The 26521-nt window shown below is 43.7% G+C and overlaps 2 protein-coding genes across 25 annotated transcripts in view; one reads left to right on the top strand and one right to left on the bottom strand.

The window, feature by feature from the left end:
* The window catches only part of LOC143841016 (uncharacterized), a 62534-nt gene extending 60998 nt beyond the window's left edge, over window positions 1-1536 (bottom strand). For all 18 annotated transcript variants that reach the window (XR_013232520.1, XR_013232521.1, XR_013232519.1 and 15 more), the window contains exons 1-2: window positions 1408-1536; window positions 102-182 (exon numbers count right to left, since the gene is read on the bottom strand). The gene's annotated coding sequence lies outside the window, so the exon portion shown is untranslated. The remainder of the gene's footprint in view (window positions 1-101; window positions 183-1407) is intronic.
* Window positions 1-26521, top strand: part of AOPEP (aminopeptidase O (putative)) — a 242045-nt gene that overhangs the window by 111938 nt on the left and 103586 nt on the right. For 6 of the 7 annotated variants that reach the window (XM_077344574.1, XM_077344576.1, XM_077344571.1 and 3 more), the window contains 2 exons: window positions 16920-16982; window positions 17636-17719. The exons of the other annotated variant lie outside the window; for it this stretch is intronic. In XM_077344574.1, the coding sequence (XP_077200689.1) occupies window positions 16920-16982; window positions 17636-17719 (147 nt within the window). The remainder of the gene's footprint in view (window positions 1-16919; window positions 16983-17635; window positions 17720-26521) is intronic. 7 annotated transcript variants of the gene reach the window in all.

Here is a 26521-nt window from a genome sequence, read left to right as displayed (position 1 = left end):
AAAACCAAATTGTCTTGCAAACAGTAAATAATGGCATTTTTCTTAGCTTTGTGATAGCCCTGATTTCCAACTTCCTGTTGGAGTTAGAGCTTTGTACTTACTTTATCATAGCAGTTCTTTGATCAGCCCTCAGACTGCTCCAGTGGCCCTTCAGAAGATGATTATTAGGATCTGGGTTCCAGCTAGGGGAAGTAAGAAAAGAATCAAGGTATTATGGAGCATCTTCCAGCAAGTCACAATGCATGTCTACCCAACTAAGACATGGATCCACAATTCTCTTTGTATGCCTGTTTGGGACCATTTCCTCATAAGAGCAAAAACACACTGGTGGTTTTAAAGTATCCAAGAATGCCAGAATTTCCACAAAAAATTTGCCTCCTCAGGAGTAGATGTGAATTCCACACCCACTTACCTGTATTTTTCAAATCCTCCCTTGCAGCTATTTTCTTTTCCATTTTGGATCTTGACTTGCAGTTTCCAAATGAAGAATTCTCAAATTCTAATTTGATTCCTGCTACTTTTTTTGTCATTTTAGTTTTTGCATTTTTTTGTGTTGACTCCAGCTACTGCCCTTCCACCCCCATCAAAGTTGTTCCAGAACCATCTGCCTTTAAAATAAACACATATTGCCAATTACATTAAGACCTTATTTTTTAACAATAATATTAAAAACAAGCAGTTAGTCTGCCCAGGAGCTCATCTTGTGGGAAGAATTCTTCCTGCAGGAGTGGGTCCATTGTTCCCCTAATGAAAATTCAGTTTCATTAAGGGAGGGATTTCCCCATTGCAAAGTGAGATGTTTTTTTGCCACTGGAAGTACTTTGCAACATTGCTGTTTATGGGGGACTGTCATGTGAACCAAGTTCATAGGTGAAAATGGAGGCAAGCAGCTGTTTCAGAGATTTACTGGGCCTTGCAATGGCACCTTGGAAGGAACCAGCAGTGGCAAGAATCACCAGTCCCTGGGGCTGGAGTCAGACTATCCCCATTACAAAGCAAGGTCTCTCTCTCTGTGTGTGAGAGTGTGTGTGAGAGAGAGAACAAGCAGCTGATCTCTCTAGCAGAGCCTGTGAAAGAGCTGATCCTGTAACGAAAACTTTCCCCATGGGATCGGCTCTGTTGTTGCCCTAATGAAAACACAGTTCCCTTGGCAGGGTGTGTGTGTGTAAGTTAGACTTTTCCCTTGAAAAGAGGGTTTTTTAAATATAGTGCAAGTACAATGAGATGTTATTGGGCATGCGCAAAAAAAGGCTCTGTTAATGACAAACTGCATGATGGCGTTTTGCAAAAGGAACCTGGCAAAGGTTCTTTGTTGGATCTGTAGACAGTTAGCACACAATGGATACAAGAATACTATACTTTTACTCATTTTCAATCAATAATGACATAGCATAAATGAATACATACCAAGTACTATTACTTCTTTTCCCACAGCTATAGGGCATTCTGTTTCAATAGCAGAGAGCCTCCAGGCCCAGGGTAGTGCAGCACCACCATCAGCAATGTCCTCAGATTGATTGCCTAGAACTGCATTTGATACAGTGTTTTATACAGTTAGAATGCCACCCCCCCAAATTAGGTCATTATCCAATCACCCACTCCTGTACCCTCACTGATAAGAACTGTCCAGTTAGCTCCAGACAGGTAATATTTAAGATCATTATAATATTTTTTCCCAGCCTTCTTAGGGGACGGCAATTTCAAATGGATGTGATTTTTAGCATTTAAATGAGCCAAGGTCAATGACTGAGAGTAAAACTTGGCATTATGTCATTCTCTTGTCCCATGCTCCTCTCCTAATCAAGGAACAGGTGTCTGGGAAACAGGCTGTCCACAAATTCTCATAGTCTCATCCGTACAAAAAGTCATGGAAAGGCTGCCAAGACTTCTGCTTAGAGCAGGCAGGTGCCCTATCTTACTCTGTACAAGGGTCAGGATAGCAGATAGATATCTGTTGTGACAGAAAAACTAAATCTTCAACCAAAGTGGTCTTCCTTAATGTCATACAACTGTATTTACAAGGAATGAAGCCAAACATGTTTCTCACTTAACATAATTCATATCATCATGATTCAACAAAATAGATTTGAATGGGAGGGAAAGATGTCACTGTCTCCTCAAGTTTACAATATTCTAACACTAGATTATAAGCCCATTTTAAACAGTAATAAAATGGGCGCTAGGAGGGCTCAGGCAAGGGCACGGCGCTGCGAGGCCCACCCCCCACCCGAGGCTCTCTGGAGCCTTCTGCCGGCCGGCGGAGCAGCCTCACAGCGTCGTAGATGCTGCGAGGCCGCTCCGCCAGCCGAGAGAAGGTTTCCCGGCCCACCCCCCAACCGAGGCTCTCTGGAGCCTTCTGCCGGCCGGCGGAGCGGCCTCACAGCGTCGTAGATGCTGCGAGGCCGCTCCGCCGGCCGAGAGAAGGCTTCCTGGGCCACTCACCGAGGCGCTCCGCCATATTCCCTGGGCGGGTGAAGCAGCCAATGGGGTGGGATTGACACTCAGAGGGGCCAATCAGGAGCCGCTTTGCGGCTCCTGATTGGCCCCTCCGAGTTTTTATCCCGGACCGGTCCCGCCCTAACTCCTCCCCACTACCCCTTACTCTTTTATTCAGTCCGTGGCGCCCGTGGCGCCACGGGCTGTGTACAGATGGTGCCACTACAGATGGGAGGCGGCACAGATCTTGTTAAAACTAAATGCAGAAGTCATTGAATGGATTTGATCCTCGTTAAACACCCTAAAGCAGAAGGAATGCTACAAACAACTAGGTAAGGCTGTACAGTGGAAATGGTCTGGTTGATAACAGGAGACAAATTTTATTCTGCTCCCCAGAATATTTGACTTTCTGCTTGGACTTTTTTCTATTGCATCCAAATTGTTATTTGATCCCCAGAATTTGAAACTCTGTTAATTTTGTCTTTGTCTTCTTTTCCTGTTCAGTGATTGATTTGGTCACCCGTACTGCTAGGCAGTCTCTGCTAATGAGAATATTGTGTCTGTGAGATTGCTGTCATCCCTACATAACTGCATGTAATTAGCAATAAAAGACCAATTACATAGTAAAAAAATCATAATACATAATTGCCACATTTAAATCTTTATCTTTTTAGTGCTAGTCATTTCTTAGATGAAGATAAATTTCAGAATTATCCCCAGTTGTATGAATCTGTATGTTCTGTATGTTACCAAGTTTGAATTGATAAAACATTTGTAAATGGCATTCCTCTAAATATCAGACCTAAAACTGCTTCTACTAAATGACATCCACTTATCCATAATCTTTATATTTCTTAGTTAGAGTCTATAATCTTTGGTTACAAATCTTTTCAGTTAATGTCTGGTTTTATTTTTTGCTTCCCTTTGAACATTTTCATGTGAGTAGGAAAATTAATTAAGGTTGAGCTGTAATTGACTATTATTTTCTAATTATGGCTGTTCAGAGTCTGTCCTCTGGACCTCAAAGAATACATTAATCCAGCAAGGAAAACTCTTAATCATACAACATAAAGGGTATGTTAAAGTTAATTAGAAGTTTGTTTTCAATATTTTTAATTCCCAGTGAGGTAGGAGTCTTGTTCCTAGCTCTAGTTATAAATGTTTGCTGTTTCCTATTCTATGAGGGTCATTGATGAATGGACTGTAACAGTGCATCACAAAGTGGTGGATATATTGACTCAACCCAATTGTCTTTTGACAAGAACGTTTTAATTAGACCTCTAAATGTCAGTTATCTCTCAATGTTTTCCAGTCTCTGTAGTGAAAGACAGATCACAGAAATAAAATGTTCTTCCTGGGCCAGCGTTCTCACTTAAATTTAGTGTTTGGTATTTCTTCTTAGTCTTTCTTATATTTTATCTCAAAGACTTGTCTTCAGAAATGATATATTTGCAGCATATGAGGAAAGTGAAACTGAAGTGATTACCTGAAAACCTCCCTGTTTGTGCAGAACAGGTATGTATTCTAGACCAGGCTTTTTTCAGACAGGGTTTTATGAAACCTTGGGGTTTCTTGACAACTGTCATGCCCCCGTTGCCACCTCCAGTCTCCCAAGAGTTGCCACAGCAACCAGGGCCTACAGCTGAGCCAGCTCTGGCAAAAGAGAGAGGGGCCTCTGAATGTGCAGCAGGGAAAAGCAGCACAAGTCAGCCAGGCTCTTCCCAAGAGGCATCTTTGATTCAGCCGCAGATGCATTCCAGCCCTGACAGCTCGCCTGAATGATGCAGATGAAGCAGAAGGGTGGTGTTTGCTGAATGCTGAAGGAGCCAGAGACTGCAGGCATGCTGTCAAAGCAGATTGGGCCCAGCTGGGGTAGCTCCTGGGGAGGATGAGTGAATCCTTCCCAGGTGCAGCCAATTAGCTGGGCTGCTTTTAGGAGAGGCAGCAGCAGCTCTTTGGCGTGGGTACAATTTATGCAGAAACCCTCCTGTCCAGCTTGGATTCCTTGGTCTGCGAACTTCTGACTCCCATTGGCTTCCCTGACTCCTGACAAACGGCTTTTGACTACGCACCTGGTAATTGAACTGGCTTTGTTGAATATATGCTTATCTGGACTCTGACCATGGCTTTCCCTTGACTACTCTTTGCCTCACCCTTAACTCTGCTTGCTTTGATTCCTAACGACTTGGACTGGACTTTGACTTTGCTCTGGTGTGGACTCCGGCTAGGCTCTGCAGCCCAGGCACCCCCTGCCACTGGGTGTAGCCAGCTAGGGCAGCATACCAACCCTGGAAGCAATTCCCGAATGCGTGGGAGTTAATTTTTCTATATATATATATAAAAAAAACATGTTAAACCTTGATTGGGTGATGTTGACCTACACCCCCCCTTCCAAAATAGCCAATGATGGGCCAGGAGGGCATGGGAGGAGAGGGCCCCAGCTGGTGTACACAGCTAATCTTATGCTGCGTGACCATGCCACTTCTGGGGTTTCTCCGGACCTGAAGAATGTTTCAGGGGTTTCTCAATGATAAAAAAGTTGAGAAAGGCTGTTCTAGACCAGTGGTCCCCAACCCCAGGGCCGGGAATTGATACCAGTTCGTAGATCAGTTCGTACTGGGCCACAGCTCCTCCTCATCCTCCTCCCCGAGGGCTGCCTCGGGGGCTGCCCTGCGACTCTGCTGCCGGCTCACCTTTGGTGCTCTCCAGCAGCCGCATGGCTGGGCCTCCCCCTTGGCGTGGCACTGTGCTGCTGTGGCTGGCAGCGCCCCCCAGCAGGCAGCAGAAACTCAAGGGCACTGGCGGGAAAGCAAGTAGAGCAGGGGCTCAGGTGGTGATGTCCCTTGGCAAAAGATTACCCCCCCCCCGGGGCCTCAGTAAATTGGTCAAGTGTTGACCGGATCCTGGTGATAAAAAGGTTGGGGACCACTGATCTAGACTTTAACAATACAAATCTTTGGCCTTGGAAGCGTATTTTTATAATGTATCATATAAGCTTAATGTATCACTTAAGCTTAATGCTGTTCTGCATAGTTCCTCTCAGATCTGGTGTTGATCATCTGTCAGGGGAAAAACTGGCTGTTCTTTTAATTCTGAAACTTGAGACATAACTCACCTAAAAATGTTGACATTTTCAGAATACAGTTTCATTAATTAACTCCTGCTCTGCTCACTGGTATATTATTATTTGCCACTGAGTAGATGGGTCTACTGGATGCTTGAGTTTGGCAACCTTCTCTTGTTCTACCCACCTAGAGATTTATGCTGTCACAAATGGACCAATTATGCTTTGTGCTTTTCCTGCAAATCAGGATGGTTGAAATCCTAGTTTGCAGGATTCTTATAGCTTCTCACAAAAGTGGAAATCTTTAGTTAACTAGCTGCACACATCAGGAAGAGGATGAATGGGGGTTGTATGAACCTGCAAATGGACAAATCAAAACTACCTGTATACATGTTTTCTCCATTATGGCTTCCACCTTATGGAATGGCCTGACTGGGGAGGTCAGAAAAGCTCTCTCCTGGCTTTCTGCCAACTATGCAAAACTAAGTGGGCTTTTCTGGACAGGAAGTAATGCTGCACAGTACAAAATGGCTTCACTAACCTACTTGGATAAATGACTTGTGGTCTTTTCTCCCGTGCATAGCATATTATGTAATTTCAGGGGGGGAAAATCTCATTAATTTTAATTAATTAAACCCTTTTACTATGGCTTCCAGTATTTTAATATTTTAAAATAGTTATCGAGCATTCCATTTTATTGACTGTAAGGTAAAGGTAAAGGTATCCCCTGTGCAAGCACTGGGTCATGTCTGACCCTTGGGGTGACGCCCTCTAGCGTTTTCATGACAGATTCGATACAGGGTGGTTTGCCAGTACCTTCCCCAGTCATTACCGTTTACCCCCCAGCAAGCTGGGTACTCATTTTACCGACCTCAGAAGGATGGAAGACTGAGTCAACCTTGAGCCAGCTGCTGGGATTGAACTCCCAGCCTCATGGGCAGAGCTTTCAGACTGCATATCTGCTGCCTTACCATTCTGCGCCACAAGAGGCTCTTACTTTTATTGACTGTACTGACTTACTATGTGTAATCTGCTTTGAGTCTATGTGAGAATGGCTAAGTATAAATAATATAACTAACATAACTAACCAACTAACATATCTGAACCAAGCCACTGAATTTAGCATATTACTGCTACAAATCTTGTTCTGAAAACATGTGTTCCCCTTCCGAATAAGTCTACAAACTGGATCCTTAAGGTGCTGTTTATGATAGCTTTTAGTAAAGCTTAAAGATTCTTTGTGGTTTGCTATTTTACTGTTAATCATACTGCTGAACACAAAAGCTGTGTTATGTGCAGAATAGCTGAGTTTATCCCTAGTAGAAAGAAGGTATGTTTGGTATCTGCAGAACAATAAGAGTTTGCTGCCTGGCTGGTCAATGCTGGATCAAGTTCACATTCCCAAGCTCCCACTCTCCCACCTACATACGCAAGGAGTGGAAGCATAGTGGAGGGAGAGAGGGAGGAAAGGTTCTTTCTTGTGCAGGGATGTGAGCTAACACTTTCCTAATAAGGGCACAGCTGAGCCTGCATAATGTTAAATGCCTAGTTTAATCTTTGCCTAGTTCATATACATACACACAAAGAATTTAAGAAAAGCAAAGAGATTAGCTACCAATTAACTCTCACTCTTTTTGTTGGCCATCCAAAGAAAATAAAACAAAAGCAGAAATATCTTGTCCCCAAACACTTCTTTTAGAATGTTATCTCCCCCCCCCCAATATACTGAATTCCTAACACAAATATTCCAGTTTCTTTTTACATACAGCAACTTTTAACACTTGAACAACAGATGCTGTAGGATACATAAATGCCAGACCCTTAGCTGTGGATGTACTGACCACTAAGGTAGTTTAGAATTTGGACTGGTGATGGCTGGTCATCCCAACCCTCTTACTACCTGTGCTCACGGCCCTAAGAAGCCACAAGAAAGATCCATTTGGAATAACAGACTTCCAGAACTCAAGCAGCAGAGGCCCACTGGGCAATGTCTGTGCATTTCAGAGAAATGCTTCTGATGCCCATTTACAGTAAGTATTTGTACTCCACCCTTTTCTATCTCTATGCCAACATTTTCAGTCTCAGGAGACTCTTGGTATGCCAATAAAAGAGGGCAGCTGAGTTCACGTAAGACAGCATGACCTTCTTAGTGTATCAGTGCTGGATGTTTTCAGCATTGAAGATCCTTGATGGATTGAGCTGGAGCCAGTGTGGTTACAAAAGGTATACAGAGATGCCTGCCAATGATGGTCTTCTATTGATTCAGGAGATGTCATTAGCTAGCAAGCATAGCTTAAGACTTTCAAAGCAGATTAGCTCATCTTCCTTTAAAATTTATAAGTGCCTCTGCAGTTGTAAGGCACATCCGTTAAACAGAAGATAGCAGGATCTTTATGCTTGAGACTGAACCACCTGAAGCATTAAGGCAAGTCATATACGAGTGAAAACCTTGCTCAGTCCAACAAATTTGGACTCACATGAAAGCTCATACTTTTGTTGGTCTTAAAGGTGCCAATGAACTCTAAATTTGTTCTGCTGCTTCAAACCAACACGGCTAGCCATTTAAATTAATCACCATGCTCAGTCCACTAGTTTTATTAACACCATGCTTATTTTTAAGCATGACTGCAGTGAAGGTTGGCAGGAGATTGCAGCAAATATGGATGCAGCATTTTGCTCTGGAGCATACAATGATAAAAGGTTTACTATTACAATTTTTAATATCAGTTTTATCATGCCTTTTACCTAGTGGGCAGTCAAAGCAGTTTACAAATGGGATAAAAAAGAAAGGGACATCACTATAATAGTGAGTGGCATGTATATTTATTTATTTGGATGGCATGTACAAAGCAATCCTAAACAGCTTTTGTTTTTTGTTTTGCAATCAGGGCACACCCAACATATGGTGGCTCTGTAGAGTTTTCAAGGTGAGAGATGTTCAGAGGTGTTTTGTCATTCGCTGCCTCTGCATAGTGAGCCTGGTATTCATTGGTGGTCTCCCATCCAAATACTAACCAGGGCCAACCTTTGCTTAGTCTCTGAGATCTGATGAGATAAGTCTATCCTGGGGTATTCAGGTCAGGGCTAAACACAAATCCATTGAAAGGATCTATGCTGAGTTTCACAGTTGAATCTAATACAGCCTTTCTCAACTTTTTTTACCCTTGAGAACCCCCTGAAATATTCTTCAGGTGTTGAGAAATTTCAGAAGTGGCGCAATCATGCAGAATATGGTTGGGGAGCATAGCTGTGTACATGCCCACCTAGGGCCCCTCCCCTTCCCACTCTTTCTAGATCCATCATTGGCCATTTTGAGAGTCGGGAGAGGTCAACATGACCATATATGGTCATTTTACCCAATAAAGGTTTAAAACATATAAAAATATATTTAAAATTAATAAACTCCCACCCATTTGAGAAACCCATCCAGATCCGTCAAGAAACCCCAGAGTTTAATGGAACTCTGGTTGAGAAAGCCTGATCTAATAAACAACCTAGTCCTTGGAAGGGGAGAAGCAGAAGAGGCTAGAGGCAGACTCAGGCTGTCTGACTCCAGATGGAATTCAGAAAAATCAGTTGATATGAAGATTAATTTACTAGCAATCTGTAAACCGCTCCACGGTTATTAAATAAAAGAGTAAGGGTGTCGAAGCCGCGGCGTCCCTGCTCCTTTCCAGCCGCACACCGTCGACACTTCGCCTGGGGGCCGCCTATGGCTTGCACGGATCCATCGCCGCCTCCTGCCTCCCAGCTACCCGCCGCCTCCCGCCGCCCCAAGAACCCTGCCGCCGCCGCGAGACTCCGGTCAGCCGCCGCCCACCAGTTACCACCCCACCGGTTCAAGCCCCCCCTCCCCTGACGCCCTCCCCACATCTCCCCTTCGCCCGACCTTCCCCGCACCTGCAACCACCGTGCGATGACCCATACTCCCGCACATTCACCCCTCCTCCATCCCGACCCGCGCCGACACACCCCACAACAACCACCCCCTGCCCCACGACGCTTCACCCCTGCAAACCCTACCCCTCCACACCACGGTTCGCCCCACCACCCCTTACTCACGCCCTCGAACACCGGCCTGGCCTCCCCCGCCACGCTCCGAAACATGGCAACGGCGCCGGCATGCCGCACGAACCCCCACTCGCCTGCTGCGCCACAAACACACTGAGCCACGCATGCGCCGAGTCCCAGCCATGCGTGGCTGTGTTCCCCCACCCTCCCCCCCACAGGAACTCAAAAGACCACGCATGCGCTGGATCCAGAGCATGTGCAGTTCCCCTCCCACTCCCAGAACCCCAACCGGCCGCAAAGCAGCCCACTGCCCACCATCACACGACCGGCCCGACCTTGCTGAGGCACATCCCCGGCTGCCTCTGCCCCGCCACGGCTCGCGGACGCTCTCCAGCCGCCCCCACACACCACTGGTAACCTGCCATTCCCCAACATGAAACTGCGACACAAGAAGCTTGCCATGCTACGGGAGCCGGGAAGAAACAGGCCTCTGCGCACCCACGGACGCCGCAGCCCGCCACCCTGACCCGCCGCACCCCAATCCCAGGTACACAGAGGCCTTTGGGAATCGGGGGCGGGGGCCCGACTCTAGCACCCATTTTATTTCAAGATAAAATGGGCTTTGAATCTAGTGTATACATAAATCTGTAAATCGCTCCACGGGAGAAGTAAGAATAATCGAATAAGGGCATTGTGGGAGGAGAAATGGGCGGAGTGAGTCCAGGATAAAAACTCGAAGGGGTCAATCAGGAGCTGCAAAGGGGCTCCCGATTGTCCCCTCTGAGTGTCACTTCAGGGCCAAGGGGCCAACCAGGAGCCGCGCAGCACATGGCTCCTGATTGGCCCCTTTGCCCGTCCCGGACTCAGAGGTGAGGGGGCCGGGGGAAGAAGCTTCACCACCGGGAAAGGAGTATGGCGGCCGCGTCGAAGACTCGGGGGGAGGGGGTGCGGAAAAGGCTTTGGCACGGCGAAAGGAGCAGGCCCGCTGCATCAGAGATGCGGCGGGCCTTCTCCTTTCCCAGCACTAAAGCCAGGACCTCGGGGGGGGGGTGCAGGAATGCCTTCGGCGCAGCGAAAGAAGCAGGGCCTGCTCCTTTCGCCACACTGAAGCCAGGACCTTCGAGGGGAGGGGGGTGCGGCAAAAGCTTTGACACGGCGAAAGGAGCAGGCCCACCACGTTGGAAATGTGTCGGGCCTACTCCTTTCGCCACACTGAAGCCAGGACCTTGGGGGGTGGGCGGGAAAGGCGTCAGCACCACAAAAGTAGCAGGGCCTGCTCCTTTCGCTGCACTGAAGCCGGGACTTTGGGGGGGTGGCGGGGCTGGCGCGCTGGAGTGCACCACCAGGAGCCCTCCAAGGCAGCCAGGGCCAGTGGTGCCCATGCTAGCGCCCATTGTATTTCAATATACAATGGCCTTTAAATCTAGCATACTATAAACACAGAACTGTGGTAGCTAACAGAATCATAGAATCTGTAACCATTAGTGCCTCTTATATTTGTGAAAGGTTACTAAGGGAAGAGTGCTCTCCAGGTTAGTGTCCAGGACACGTTCAGTGTCTGGACACTGCTTCCACCTCAGCGGGCCAATCCATGCATGCCCAGCAAAACTGGGCACCCATGGATTGAGCCAGCCTTCACAGCACCTGCCCCAGGAGCCAGCCATTAGGCGCACTCCCAACCTCACAGCCAGACACTCCCCAGCCATAGAGGGCTGCAGACCTGTGGCACCCTGACCAGGCTGCTGTTCCTGACGCCTGCCAGCATGGCTGCCTGCTGCCAACCTTCCCCACACTGCCAGTGCTGCAGGCTGGTCAGTGGAGGAGGCCGACGGTTCCACACTGCCCTGCCCGGCTATGCAGGAGCCCAGGACCACCGCAGGCAGCCAAGCCTTCCGCCTGCCAGCCTGGCTGCCTGCCCACACCGACACCGCACCATGCAGGTAGGACGATGCTGTAGCCACTGTGCTCTCTGTCCACTAGCACCCGTTGCATCCCTGGGTACTACGGGCTTTATGGCTAGTCATAGAATAACAGAGTTTGAAGAGATATCCTGGGTCACCTAGTCAACTCCCTGCACTATAGAATGTATTACCACAGTAAATGTAAAACCCCCACAAATGTTGCAAGAAAGCTCTGTATTCAAGATGAGGCTGAAAAATAGACTTTTGCTCACAGAAGATCTCTCCTGCATAATTTATGATTTGAAATTCTTGTTTTTTGCAATTTCTTTTCAGCTGATTGAAGACTGAAAGGAGAATCAGTGGGAGTGATAATTTACTCTTCTTTTCCAAGGTTATTCTTCCTTAGGCAAAAGGAAGAGCAGTAGGCAAATAGCTGGGAAAGAAAAGGTTAAAGAGCTCACTGCCCCTCCCCTCACACACACACAGACATAAGCATCCAGTCTCCTCTCAGTCTGAAGCCACCACAGCTGCTTTACCTGCCCTTGGGGGAAAGGATCATGGAACTACACATAATGCGCACTTCCACCCTGATAAAGGCCCCATGTCTGCTTTTGGAGGATATACACTGGAGAACTGCATTAAAGATCTGTGAGAGAGTTTGCTGCTATGAAAGGGGCTTCTAAAGTGAAAAGCTCAGATTTCCTTTAAATAACCAAGACAGTTTAGCTGGCATGGTTGTGGGTGAAGGTTTTTGACAATTTTAACTGGCATATGCTGCAATTTTTCAAAAGGCCAGCTGTGTTTATAAAGCATGGCGAGATATCTTGTAGTGGACAGTAAGGTATCGTTTTGTGAGAACTGTGTCTGATTCCTGCTTGAAAAGTGAAAACTTTACATCCCACAGGTTCAGATCCCTAAAGACAAAAGAAAATATGTACTCAGTCAGGGTTGTTAGTGTTTGTTTCAAATGTTTGGGTTTTTTACACAGTTCAGGATTGTACTCGACCAAAAAATATTTTTTCTGTTTCATCTTTTGGTTTAACAGTTACAAAGAATTTGAAAACACAGTGATTTGCTGTGCTTTTCACTTCTTTGGGATTCCTGTACATGAGAAGACAGATACTAGCACTAAATTTCTGAGGTGGTGATGACACATCCACAGGCACTCTTCAGTCTAAGCTCCTGATCTTACCAGAGATATCTTGCCAGCTCTTTTGGGAAGTGGAAAGGTGGCTGTTCTGCTCTAGCAAGACATTTTTAACTGGGCTCTAGCACAGACTTCTCTCTCTCTCTCTCTCACTCACACACACACACACACACACTCACAATGACATTCAAGGTTTGAATTCAAGCTTTCCCATGTTATGGAGCTTTTCTTGCTGCAATAATTCATACATACATCCAGTTATATTTGTGCACTGATTGTGCACTGATATATTTGTGCACGCTATGGGAGGTTCAAAGCTTGACTAGCGAGATAGTTGTTAAGAAGGTGGCTATTTTAAATCTTAGGGCCAAGTTGTGAGATTATAATGTGCTGGCTAAGGATCAGGTTCATTCTTTGACTGGTGCCTAATAGTCTAGTCCAAAACAGCATTACTCCCTTGTAAATCCATAGGCTTAAATGGACAGAATCCTTTTCTTATGATTGGACTGTGTAACTTTCTCTTCCACAGTACTCTATATTGTAGTTTCCATAGTATTCTGCACATTGTTTCACACAACATGAACCTAAACCACTTGCTTGCATGTTTTAGTATCTTGTGCCTAAACATTTGACTTGAATTTGGATAAACCAGTTTTAATCACACATGAACTTATATAGAACAGCCTTAAATGAAATCAGTCAGTATATTTTTACATTTAATATCTGCTCATAGAGGCAGCTGTTCTCTGGGGTCTAAGGTGGAGGTCTTTCATACAACCTACTGTTGTGTCCTATTTTAAACATTCATTAGCAAGGACATATGGGAAAAGACAGTTCTTCAGATACCCTAGTCATGCAGGACTTTAAAGGACAAAACTAACACCTTCCACTTGGCTCAGGCATGTGTGACTACTAGAGTATTGGTGTCACATACTCCTACCTGCACATTTGTACATGCAAAGCAGAGAGTCTTTGACTGAGCCAATGCCACTCTCCAATACCTGCCTGCTCACTAGGTAACTTTGGGAAAGTTACTCTGGTTATGATTGCCTAACCTGCTTATAATCACATTTAGTTCAGAAACCCCTCATGGCTTAGGGGTACTTAAATTATCCTCCCCCTCCCCCGCAAACCCCACCCCCCAAGTATAGAGCCTAATCACTTAAGCCTTGCATCACAGACTTGTAAGGGCTTATTACAGAAAAGCAGTTTTCAAATTACTGGGGGGCGGGAGCTACCCCCTACCCCTGTACAGTCTAGGTCCACTCAATGAGTAGTGCTGAGAGGCCTAGGTCTTTAGCTTCAAACCCTCTGTGTATCAGGAATATAAATTAGTATGGTTCTGTTTATCATGTGTTCTTTATTGTTTCCTAATATCTGTATAATCTGTAAACAGATTAAAATGTAGTTGACTACTGATGCTGTAGGATAGTTTTGGTCTATAAATGTTCCTAGTCTGTGCTTGTTAAAAACCTGGATCATCAAGAGGTGAGATTCATATGAACAAGTGGCCAGTGGATACATGCATATGTGCAATTCGAGCAAAGTCATTTGCTCGACCATTTGATGGTAAATACACTGAGTGGAAAGTACTGGATTGAAAGTGATGGGAGGTGATGTGAAAGTTCTGTCTGTGATGGCTGGTTCCACGTGCAGGTCACTAATAGCTGGTGCCATACTCCACCTTGGGGTTAAGATGAATATGTGAACTGACACACAACAGAGTCAACGTTCTATAGGTGATCACAGACAGGACTGATTCCTGAATCCAAATCCTTGCTTAGCCATGGCCAGCTTAGATCAGTCACATTCCTTCTCATACTAACCTGCCTCACTGAGTTGTTAGATTAAAAGAAGCAGCGTATATGTTACTGGGAGGAAAAGCTGGGGGGAAATGAATCTGTCCCATCATAAAATTGTGGGGGAATCTCACATTTGATCAGTCTCTTTAAAAAGCAGCTTACTGAAAGTATTTTGGCTACAGAACCAAACGTCTGTCATGCCCTGACAACTGTTCTTATGTTTTAAGCAAATGACAAAGAGTGAAAACTGGGAGGGGGGGGGAATCACTCTTTGGTGCAAAGTTTGGTCATCGCTCTGCACCCAGGTGCCTAATAATCCCCATTTCTTTACATCTGATGAATGACTTGTCTCAGCTTTTGCCTGTTGAAGGCCATAATGGTTAACAAGTAGCAGCTTTCTCAGTTACTATGTGATCATAAAATACATGTGAAATAAAAATCTGGGATAAGATTTTCTTGTATGATATCTCTATTAAGATGACTTCTTTGTGTAATACTTCATGGCAGTGTTGCTTCTATTTAAAGCAAGGGGTTTGATCTTGGCTTTGATCTAAAGCTTTTGATCTTGAAAGAAGGTTATTGTGGTAATAAAGAAAAGGGCAGGCCACTGTTTTTTTGGAAAATAAAAGCAGTAAAGTTAGAGTTGTTCAAGATTTGATGAGCACTCATTTGACATGCATTTATATTGTAAGACCTGTTTGTAGATTTCTCTAATGCAATGCGGAGGACCATTTGCATTGATATTTTTTTCCTTTTTACTTTTCAGAAGCATAGATTCCTCTTTCGACCTCTCAGAAAATTCAAAAATACATCAGTGATTTTTTTCCCTGATAGCAGGCACAAACGTTTACCCATAGGCATACACACCACAAACATTAGAAAACATTTAGAAACAATTGCCGTAAATGTCAACTTTAAAATGTTCTCCACTGATATCACCTATGAATTTCTATTATTTAAAGCTGGCCCAAAAGTTATCAGCATGTGCTTAGCTCCTCAGCTTGTCATGCAGGATCCCTCATTATTGTGCATTGTATTTCATGTAAGTTTCGTTGGGTTCAGTCAGATCCTGTGAGCACAGGATTGTGCAGCTTTAAAGTGAAACAGTCTTTGCAGACCTGAAGTCTGATGAAGGAGTCAGCTGTGGTGTGCCTATGACTAATAGAAATGGCAGGATTCCAGTTGCAAAAAGCAAACTTAATGCTTGCTTTTAAGATGCACTTCAGAATCTCCATGGGAATTCATCTGATACGGTTTTGGATTCCACAGAGGTCAAGGAGCTGTTGGAGGGTGGGGGTGGGAGAGATTTAAATTCTTATTTGCGTTGTAATGCAGTTCCAGCAATAATTCCATTTGGAGGTTTACTTTAAAATACTTCTGGGAATAGTGACATAGGCCTTTATGATATGTGACTGATGGGAGAAATTGCAGGGCAATGCTTTCCAACACAATATGGGATGGAATATAACGCCAAGTAGCTGCTGTGGTTTTATGAAATCTGCCCGCTTTTCCTGTTCTTGATGTCCAACTTTCATGGGGACGCTCTGAATAACCCACGACCATGTAGAATAGCCGACGACACCGGAGCACGATCGTGTTGGGATTGCCCCATTCAGAAACGGGAGACTTGGTCCCGGCGCCTTGCAACAGGGAAGAGAGGGTTGCGTCGGGCTAGCTGGAGTCGGAGCCTTTTTTTCTGCGGGGCTCGAGCGCATCACGCGCTGCTTCCCGCGGCTCTTTGCAGCCTCCTCCTGGTCCTCGTGTGCCAGCCCGACCTGGCCACCTGAGCTTGGAATGTGCAGTTGCAGGCAAACTTGGCGGGCGGGCGGGCGGGCCGGCGGGGGGTTCCCAGCGGGGCGGTCTGGCCCGAGTGAAGTCGTCTCCAGCGTCGGGGAGGCAGACAGGCGCGGCAGTGTTTCAGTCGTGACGTTAACCGTGACTGCCGAGCGAGCGGTTCAAGAGCGGCCCCCTGCACCTTGGGGGGGGGGGGGGGGGAGAAACAAAGCCGAGCGGTCTGGGTCCGCTTCAGGCAAGCTCCTCCTCTCCTCTGATCTCGGAGGCTGGGGGCGGGGTGTCCCCCTCTCTGAGGTGTTGCGTTTCCCTCGGAGGTCACTTGTGCTGCGCGACAGCCCGCGGATACCTCCGTCAGTCCCGCTCTAGAAACGATCCTGAGGCGGCTTCGGCCAGCGCGGCTACAAATGCCAGCCGCGTGGAGCCCGGCGGAAAGAACCGCGCGCCGCTGGGGGGAGTCGCTCGCGGATCGGGGGCCTTTCCCGTGGCAGGCTCGAGCCCGTGTTCCCTCGCGCCGCCTCGCCTCTCGCTCCCTCGCTGGGATATGGAAAAGGAAGGCAGGACAATCGACACGGGCCGGGACTTGTGGCAAGGGTCGAGAGACGGAGAGGCAGAGGGCGACGAAGGAGCCGGCAGGCGGAAGTTTTGCGCCAGATCTGGAAGCGCTCTCGGGAAGTCTGAGCGTCCGGGGCAAGGAGGAAAGTACATCTCATCGGCCACCCTTCTTCCTCAGTAAACATGTGCTTTATTTGTCTTCCCCCATCTAGCCTTTGCTGGAAGAAAGTCAGGCGTGGCAAGAGGGTCGTCTAGCCCAGCAAGTGAATGAGGAGGTAATGCTTAATCTCGTCGCTGCCAATTACAGGGGTGTTTTGTTCCTTTCTCAGAGCGGCAACTGTGTGCCCTTCAAAGTTCCTTTAAATAATAATATTGCTAAAAGATGAATGCTGGCGTGTGGTGAGATCCGTTGTTGGTTACCTACATTAGTTAGGAGCACTTCAGGTCAACCTGGCTGGAGAAAACAGGTAGTTGAGGCTAAAAGCAGGAAGAATAGGCAGTGAAGATTTCTGTGTGAAATTGTTGCACCTTCATCTGAGGACACTGCTTGGAAAAAAGCCCTGTTAAAAGTCTAGCCATGCTTTTTGGGATGGAATGGATACCCAACACCACCTTATATGCATTCCTAGTATCCCCAGAACTCTTTTATGTTTCACAGCCTGCACCGTGGTCTAGGTTTACTTTACAAATGGGCAACCAATGTTTTTTATTATGCAAGATGAAAGGAATGCCATTCCTCTTTTGACCATGGGCAAATAGCTAAAGATTGGACAAGTATATTCCCCTCCCCTTTTTTTCTTTTCCTTTTCCAAAGCAGCAGTGGGAAAATGTCTCTAAGAGTCTGTTTATAGTTTCTTATTCATGCTGAGTAGTTGTGCTCAGGTTGCATCTTTGTTTAAAAGCCCTATGGTTTTGTTTTGACCTGTAGGTCGCAAAATGGATTCAAGTAAATCAAAGAGCCAGAAAAAGAAGCAAAAAGAAAAGGCAATGTGAGGAAGATGTGTTCCAAAAGGTATGGGCTCCCAGTGGGTGCCTATAAAATGGCAACAAGTTAAAAGAAATGCTTTTACATGATGTGGCATCACAGTATAGAATCCTTGGTTTATGTATGTTTTTCCCCTTTCTGATGAAACAACTGGTTTAGCAGGACTTTGTTGGCTAAATAGCACTTATACTTATTGTTTCAACTTGGGGAGTAAAGAGTTTTAGAGAGATTTTTGTAGAATCAGGCTTGCATCTCTTTATCCTATTTAAAAGTTTCTGAATAGCAAGCCTGGCTATTGTTAATATTTTGATTCTTCCCTCCTCCCAAATAGAAAGTATACTAAAAGGCTATGTTCCAGTTTGCATGTTGAAATGATGTTATTTATTTATGGATACATGAATAGCTTCAAGTAATTATTCAGTTGTGAGGCAATCCATTGTTGTTTTCATGCAACTTCTATAAAATAATGAATGGGTTTTGACTGAAATCAGTGGTTGGCAGATTGCTCAGCTAAAATGGAGAAGGTTTCTGTGCAAGCATGTGTACATTGTTCTACTATATTGTGTTTTTTTCCTGGTTTTTTCTGGTTTCTTATTCCAAAGAATACCACTGGTGTATATGTATTTAGGTATACATAGGATTGTGTTGTTAGTTTTCCTGACATTCACAATGGATGGCTTTGTCCATGAATAGCTGGAAATATTGGAAATATTTGTATTTAAGGTAGCTTCATATGAGCTAGTTTGGTGGTACTAGTTGTCCCTCTTAGACACATTTATGGGGAAGCAATTTATTTCAATGGAACTTCCTTCCAAGTATACTTGGGAGAAGCAGTTTAAATGCAGGGGGTTAAAGTGTTGTGTGAATTGCTCTGTTATTGGTAAATCTTGGTTTAAGTGCTCAATAGCTGCAAAAAAAATGCTTCTCACATGATATATCAGTATATAATCAATACAGAAGTATTGTATAAACTACTGTAATTTTTTTGTTGTTTTAGGAAAAGGTTCATAGGATTTAAAAAAAAACCTTTATTGTTTTGAGAGGATTAAATAGGCAATATATTACATTGCAGCTTTAACAGTGCTTCTAGAAAGTCTGATGAATCATTCTTGGTTCTGTAGCCAAGTTCTTGCTAATAGTATGACTGCCAACTTCTGGGTTGTATTTTCTTAGCTTGGGTATTACTTCATTTTCACAAAAGTCTAGTGTAGCTCTGTGTGGTGGTGGTAGAGGGAGATGGATAATGTGTAATTTTAATCAATTAAGGGATTGCTGATTTAGTTTTTAGAATTGTGATAAAACACGCATGATGGTTATTTCATAGTCAATTTGCTAACATTAAAGTGCAGTCCACTACAATATAAGCAGATTAGCATATGTACTAAATGGAATTTTGTTTCCAAGGTGAGGGTTCAGTGTCATCAGCAGAAGCAGAATATTACCTTAATGTGTATCATAATAAACTAGTCTGTGCCCTAAAGTGTTACTGCTCCTTTTGATCATTTATTTATCATCTGGCGCATGTGTAGGAGATCCTAAGATTGTCAGGCTGCCAGGCAAGACATGTTCAGAGGTGGTTTGTCATTCCCATTGGTATTCCTTGGAGGTCATCCTTCCAAATTCTAGCCAGGGCTGACCCTGTTGAGCTTTTGAGATCTGACAGGATTGCATTTGCCTGGGCTGTCCAGGTTAGGCACTTTTTGGACAGTTAAGATTTAATGCTCATTTTAATAATATAATTAATTTAGCAAATACTAAATGGAAACATCCAGTGTTCATCAAGTTTTGGATTCAACAGAAATCACATGTGGTATTTTAGTATATGTATATAGCTTCCTATCGCTTTCTCGTCCCGATTTAGAAATTGCCATTTTGTAATCTGAAAGCTTTAAGTAGGAGGGATTTTAAGAATTGAAATGGGCACTAAGGTAAAGCAATTTCTTTCCAAACAAATATCTAGTATTTAATGTTAGACCACATGAGGCTTCATCCTGTTCACACTGCTCTAACAAGTTATATATTGAATTTAGAAATACGCAAAGTCTGCTGTAAAGAGGGAGGAGCTTGCTTTGGGATTCGTTTAGATTGGGGGTAGCCAAACTGTGGCTCTCTAGATGTTCATAGAGGGGCTTCTGGGAACTGTAGTCTATGGACATCTGGAGAGCCACAGTTTGGCCACCCCTGGTATAGCAGAATAAGCTGGGATGGTAAAAAAGAGATGGAAAAATAGATACTGTAGTATTAAACGAAGTATAGTAGTCGTTAATGCTGACTGAACACATTACAGTTGTAGCTAAAATTATTTGGTACATTTAATCAGTTGAAAGATGAACTCCTTAGTTATAAAACTGGCCCCTTCTGTCTTTAGAGAGCATCTACTGAACACTACTTTTGTGCTCCCTGACTTAACTCTTCCATCATGCATAATCTCTTTTCCTCTTCTGAATGAATGATTCTTGCCATGATTAATGCCAGGATTAATGCTGTATGAAATGCTGTGGAATCAAAGCAGTCATTGATGCATTTCTGTGTGAAGCCCTACCCTCCAAGTTATCAAACTTTAAAAAGTGCCTTGAAGATATCAACTACTGAGTATGGATTTGTGGGGAAAACCTAAGGAGACTGCTACCTTCTGCTAACCAGAGACACTGAGAGAATGAAACAACATAATGTAGATGAGAGATTGGTCATACATTCATATAGGTCTTCTAATATGGTTATTTTTCTTCTCTTGCTCAATCAGTTGTTTTTGTGTATCTGTGTATCTCAAATTGTTAATGTTCCTTCCACCAATTTTTACTCAACCTTCTAAATCTAATCTAAATCTGATGCTATTTTCCTTATGATATGTTCTGAACATAGATTGAAGAGAGAAAGATAAAATATATCTTTGACACCTCTGCCAATTGGGGACCATTCTGTTTCTCTATATTGTCATAAAAGCGGCTTCTTGTCCAGAACTACAAAACAAAATCAGAGTGCAGTGGCACCTTTAAAACCAACAAAGATTTATTCAAGGCATGAGCTTTCGAGTGCAAGCACTCTTCCTCAGACTATACTCTTGTCCAGAGTTGCACATTAAAACAGGGGTAGTCAACCTGTGGTCCTCCAGATGTCCATGGACTACAATTCCCATGAGCCCCTGCCAGCAAACGCTGGCAGGGGCTCTTGGGAATTGTAGTCCATGGACATCTGGAGGACCACAGGTTGACTACCCCTGCATTAAAACAATCAGAAGTTGTAGCATACCCATTTCCTTTAAAATCAACCATAGCTTTCCATGGATTTTCTTCTGAAATTTTGTGCGCTTCCGCAACCAATGTAAATTTGTAATATGTATTAGTAGCATTATGAGTTTATTATTTTTAGATATTAAAAGCTGTTTAGAAGTGTTTGCATACATGAAATGTTGAATAAGGAATAGATCCGCAGTACTTGTAATACATTGTGTTTCTGGCTTAATTTGAGTATGTCACAGTTCAGACAGAATCTGAATGACCCTTTAAACACTAACACATCTATTAAGGTATGAGATTTGCAGGACAGCTCATTTCTTCAGAAACAATATTGAAACTGAAGAAGAGAGTCCTGTCTTTCAAAAGCTTGTAAATGGAATAAATGTGTTAGTTTTTAAGGTACCACTGGGATTCTGTTTTGTTTTGCTACGATAAACGAACATGGTTACCCCTTGAAATTATCAGATCAGACAACATAACAACTAGTAGTTTGTGCTTCCAAACATATAACATGCGAACTAAGATTTAGATGCTTCCCTGATTTAATTTTTCTGTCTCTCAGGATTCAGTTTAAAATGTACATTTTTGTCTTCAAGGTATAGTAATCTATGAAGGCAGAGCAATAGCAGTACCCCATGGTAGTCTATTTACAAATTATGCCCAGCTATAATTAGCACAAATTATAACTTGCAAATTAATTTTTAAGCCATGTGATTCAGTCATCACACCATAACATATGTAAGATATGAAGCTTATTGTCAGATTTTGCACATACAATATGAATACCATAATCAGCAGGATATTTTGTTACTATGATGGCATCTGGACACTTTTAGGGGAACTATTGAAAGACATTTCATGACATTCATGTCTAGTTCTTTACATAAATCTGAGGTGGCCATTTCTAAATTAGGAAAATACAAAGCAGCATGGTCATGTGTTAGAAGTAGTCTAAAAGTTTACATAGAATTGTATCATTTAATGGCTTCATTGCCAGCGGCCATTTCCCTCCTACATAATGAAAAATTAAGGCCACCTTAATGTAAAACACATTTGCAAAGGAGAAAAAGACAACCAACAAGTTGTGCCTTTTATTTGAAGGAAAAAGTTAGCTACACTGCTGAAGTAGAAGTATCTGGTGGTTCTTCTCCTTGAAGGCCATTTTAACAAGTTGTATTTTATAAGGCCTTGCAGAACTGCTAATAACATGAGCTGTTGAGCCTTAACGCTATTATTATTTAATCCAGGCATAGAAATAGCTATTTTAGTAGTTATTCTTAAGGTCTAGAAGTAGATGGTATCCCTAAAATAAAATGTAGGGGGATGTTCGTGCTCCTTTGGCTGACATAATTTCCAGAATTATGACAGTAATAGATAGATGAGATACCAAAAGGAGTTGGGGACAACTCGGGCTCTGAAGAGGCTTTTAATTGATCCTGTAGACTAGTGGTCCCCAACCACTGGGCCGCGAAGGCCCTGGCACCGAGCCGCGGCTCCCTCTCCCTGCCCCCCCCGCAGTAAAAAACTTCCGAGGCCACAAACTTGCAGCCCGGCAAGCTTCTTACTGTGGAAGGGAGGGAAAGGGAAGCAGGGCCGCGCACGCGGTGTGAGCGGCCGGGCAATTGCCCTCCCTGCTGCTGCCGGTCCCCAGCCTTAAAAAGGTTGGGGACCACTGCTGTAGACTATAGAAGGACATGATATTTTGTAGGTAGTAAGAATTGGTCTACAATGGTTGCCAGCATCCAAGTGGAGCCTGGAGATCTGGAATTACAAGTAGGGATGCCAGTCCAAAGGTGGGACCTGGGGATCTCCTAGAATTATAGCTCATCTTCAGACAAAAGAGATCACTCCTCCTGGAGACAATGGATTCTTTGGAAGGTGGACTCCATAGCATTATTCTTCACTGAGGTGCTTCCCCACCCCAAATTCTGCCCACTCCTGGCTCCACCTCCAAGGCTTCCAGGTATTTCCCAACCCAGACTGACAACCAAATTACGAGTGACCTCTGGATGACAAATATCAATTCCCCTGTAGAAAATGGCTGATTTGGAGGGTGGATACTATGGCATTACACCCTACCAAGGTCACCCCTCTTCCTAGACTCATACCCCAAATCTCTAGCAATTACTGAGTCCAGAATTGACAGTCTTAATGATGGCTGACTGAGATTGGACTCTTGTAGAAATTTATGCCATGTTTCGTGGCTCATCTGACTCACAACTAGCTCCAGATAAAATTATGTGTCAGGCTACAAGACTTCAGCCCCAATCTCAGCCGCAATCTCAGTTATTAAAATGCCCTGTCTAGATGAATTCAATAACAGTCATAAGCAGTTCTGTTTCAAAGCACTCTGTTCCAAAGTCCCATGTTGTTCAGTATGACCTAGTCAGGTACCCTTAGAACCGAACCCTTGAATAAGATTTCTTTAGCATTAAAGAAGTTTATGGATTGTAGTCTAAGGTGCCCATCCAAGTCTAAGGTGCCCATCCAAGCAAACGCTGGCAGGGGCTCATGGGAATTGTAGTACATGGACATCTGGAGGACCACAGGTTGACTACCCCTGGTTTAGATAATAAATTTAAAGAGCTAGATTTGAGTCCAGTAGCACCTTAGAGACCAACAAGATTCTTGAGATATAAACTTTCAATAGTCCCTTGGACAAAACCAGACTACTTTCCGAAACTAAATTAAAAGATTTGTACTTACACCCATTAAATATTTTGTGTAGCTATATTCTATTGTAACCACTTGGCATTTCATGTGGAGTTATGAGAATAAACTTCTTTATTTGGATTAGTTATAGAATTCAAGGCATGTGGACCAAATATGGCATTACTCTTAAGTTTTTCAAAAGTTAGCACTTCAGTTCCAACTTAGGCCAGTGGAAACAGATTCACGTGGGTTGCTGTGTTGGTCACAATCAACCAACACATCCATTTCTTTCTTTCTTTCTTTCTTTCTTTCTTTCTTTCTTTCTTTCTTTCTTTCTTTCTTTCTTTCTTTCTTTCTTTCTTTCTTTCTTTCTTTCTTTCTTTCTTTCTTTCTTTCTTTCTTTCTTTCACACTGTAGGAATTATTTTTAGATTTTGAAAAAGTCAAGCTGGATTTTCTCATCTAGCTGTAAGTTGAAAAACATTTAGCTGAATATTTCTTTAGATGATGTCATTTTCGCTTGCATCCCCCTAGTTCAATCTAATGGATTTTATAAATTATTCAGATTTCCGTGTAAGCCTTCTGTATACCACAAAGGCAGCTTTCCTAAAAGATAAAAGTGGCTTATAAATAAAGGCCCAAAGCAGGGACTGGCAAATTCTAGTTGCAGCTATAGAGCCTTAGCTAGAGGACATTTTGTGTGGGATTTAGTTAAATGTATTTAATAAGATTGCAGAGCCGCAACTAAATACTTCTTTATCAGGTTCAGACCAAAACATGTTGGTGTTTGAGGTGAAAAATCAAAGCAGTGAATCTGTGGTAAAAAATCTGTTCCACTTAATATTCTTATAAGGGCTTGGAGGAGGAGCTGGTCTCATGGATTAGTGCTTAACATCCACTCAGGGTGGCTGTTCCATCCCTGAGTGCCTCCTCCTCCAACCGGCTTGCCTGTCTGTCCAGTGGTCAGCCAATCACCTTCCATCCACCCCTGACAATCCCCTCCTCCTTCTGAGGCTTGGAGGCTGCGGATTCCTGCCCTGTAAGAGCTGCCCCTGCTGGTGAGTTCCCTTCATGGGGGCCTTCAGCTTGCAGCTTTTCTAAGTCTTGGGGGGAAGGAGAGGCTATCTGCAGAGTACTTCCACCTCCACCCCCTCAATCTAGCACCCGTTGTATTGCTGAATGGGCAGTGGAGTGGGGGGAAGTTTCAAGACCTCATAGATTAGTACATTCCAGAAAGCCATTTAAAATTGCAGAAAACAAATGTGCTAGCATCTTTCCTGAATTGTGTCATTTTGGTCACACTGTGTGACTAAATACCTGTATGGGCATGGAAGGCTAAAATTTTAGATCTGTGCAGGGAGCTTTATATATGGGGAGACCATTCAAACATATGATCCTTTGAAATGTCTGAATTCCCATTACCATCCTCCTACTCAGATAATCTGGTGATACCTCCTAGTAAAATGGTATACTGACTTGTTTTGTTTGCAGATTATGGCCATCTTTGATTTGATACCTCTTTCTATCAGTATATCTTTAAAATCTGTTAAGGAAGAATAGCAGCTTTCTCTGCTTCTCAATGCTTATTCTAGCTGGGAACGTTTTCCCTCCAATTTCCCACTGGGGTCCTTGATCTGCTACTGAAGTATAAGTTTGCACTATTATTGTGTGTGACTTGGTTATAAAAAAAAAGCTGTCACACTGTTTACATAGCTTTTAAGTTTGGTTATTATTGAACATAACTTCAAAATAAAAGTGTCCAGTGAAGGTGGTTAAACTTTGCTTTTTTGAGTATAAGCCAGGTGATTGAGATTTGTAAAGTTTTAGTAGTTGTATTTTTATCTAAGGTATTTATGAACTATTTGGAAAATATTTCAGTCATATAATGGAGCTGGGGATTGAGAGCCACTACAGAGAAGCATATATGGCTGATGACTGTCGTACCAGTTTTGGAATAACGCAAGCAAATGGTGAGATGGAAAGCAATACTTAGCAGAAACAACAGTTAATTAGAGCTACCACTCTTGGCTTTGTTCTTGGCTTTAAAAGACAGGCTGTGAGGTGGGGGAGGAAAAAAAGAAAAGCTTTGGTTGGTTCATCATGTGTCTGTGTACACCCCTAGGAAGGCTTCTGCTCTTACCATGGTTTTAAAAGTGCTTTGTTGTTGGCTTCCTGAAGTAAGTAGGGCATGAAAGCCGTGTGGCTTCAAGTTACTAGTGAGCATTGGTAGCTTTGTAATGTTGAACTCCTTGTTGCTTTTGCTGAAAGATGTGGAAAAGCAGAGGGAAATAGATGAAGTGTGTAATGCTTAAGATATCCTTACAAGGCTATCCCTGATAGCCTGGAAACTAATACAGTGAGTGAGGGTTTTTCCCCAGTTCATTGAATTTACTACCATCTTGGTTTAGCTGAATTAGTGGGCATGGTCTGAAATGCAGTCTTCCACCCATCACTGTTCCCTTTGAAGGTACAGGAAAAGGTTACACAGTAATCCTGCTGAGCACCTTGAAGGGTTTGAGCAGAAATGCTGATTTTCATATTAAATTAGGCATGATTATGAGGTAATTAAATGAAGGTTTTGTACAGCTTGTGACTAACAAAGCATGCAACTGGAAGGGTGGAGCAGTAGATAGACATCTAAAGTACAACCAGATTATTAGAAACTTTGCTTATGAAATGTGTTAGAGGAATTTTGCCAAGAAAATGTTTTCTAGTATAATTTCAAACTTTAATAGTATTCCTTATGATAATTGGGAATCATTACTCAATCCTGCCAATACAACATTATGGGTTTCTTCTTAAATCATTCTCTGATAAAGTCTAGGAGTGCCGCATGAGGATAAAAGGAGGAGAAAGTGGTTAATAGCTGTGGCTCAGCCTTACAGTAGGAAGTATACCTGAAATGTTCAGGTTTACTTTGTAGTTCTCTTGTAGTTTTCTAG

Source organism: Paroedura picta, chromosome 7 (assembly GCF_049243985.1).
Source record: "Paroedura picta isolate Pp20150507F chromosome 7, Ppicta_v3.0, whole genome shotgun sequence".
In the NCBI taxonomy this organism is placed as follows: domain Eukaryota; kingdom Metazoa; phylum Chordata; class Lepidosauria; order Squamata; family Gekkonidae; genus Paroedura; species Paroedura picta.
This window is presented reverse-complemented; position numbering and strand designations above follow the sequence as displayed.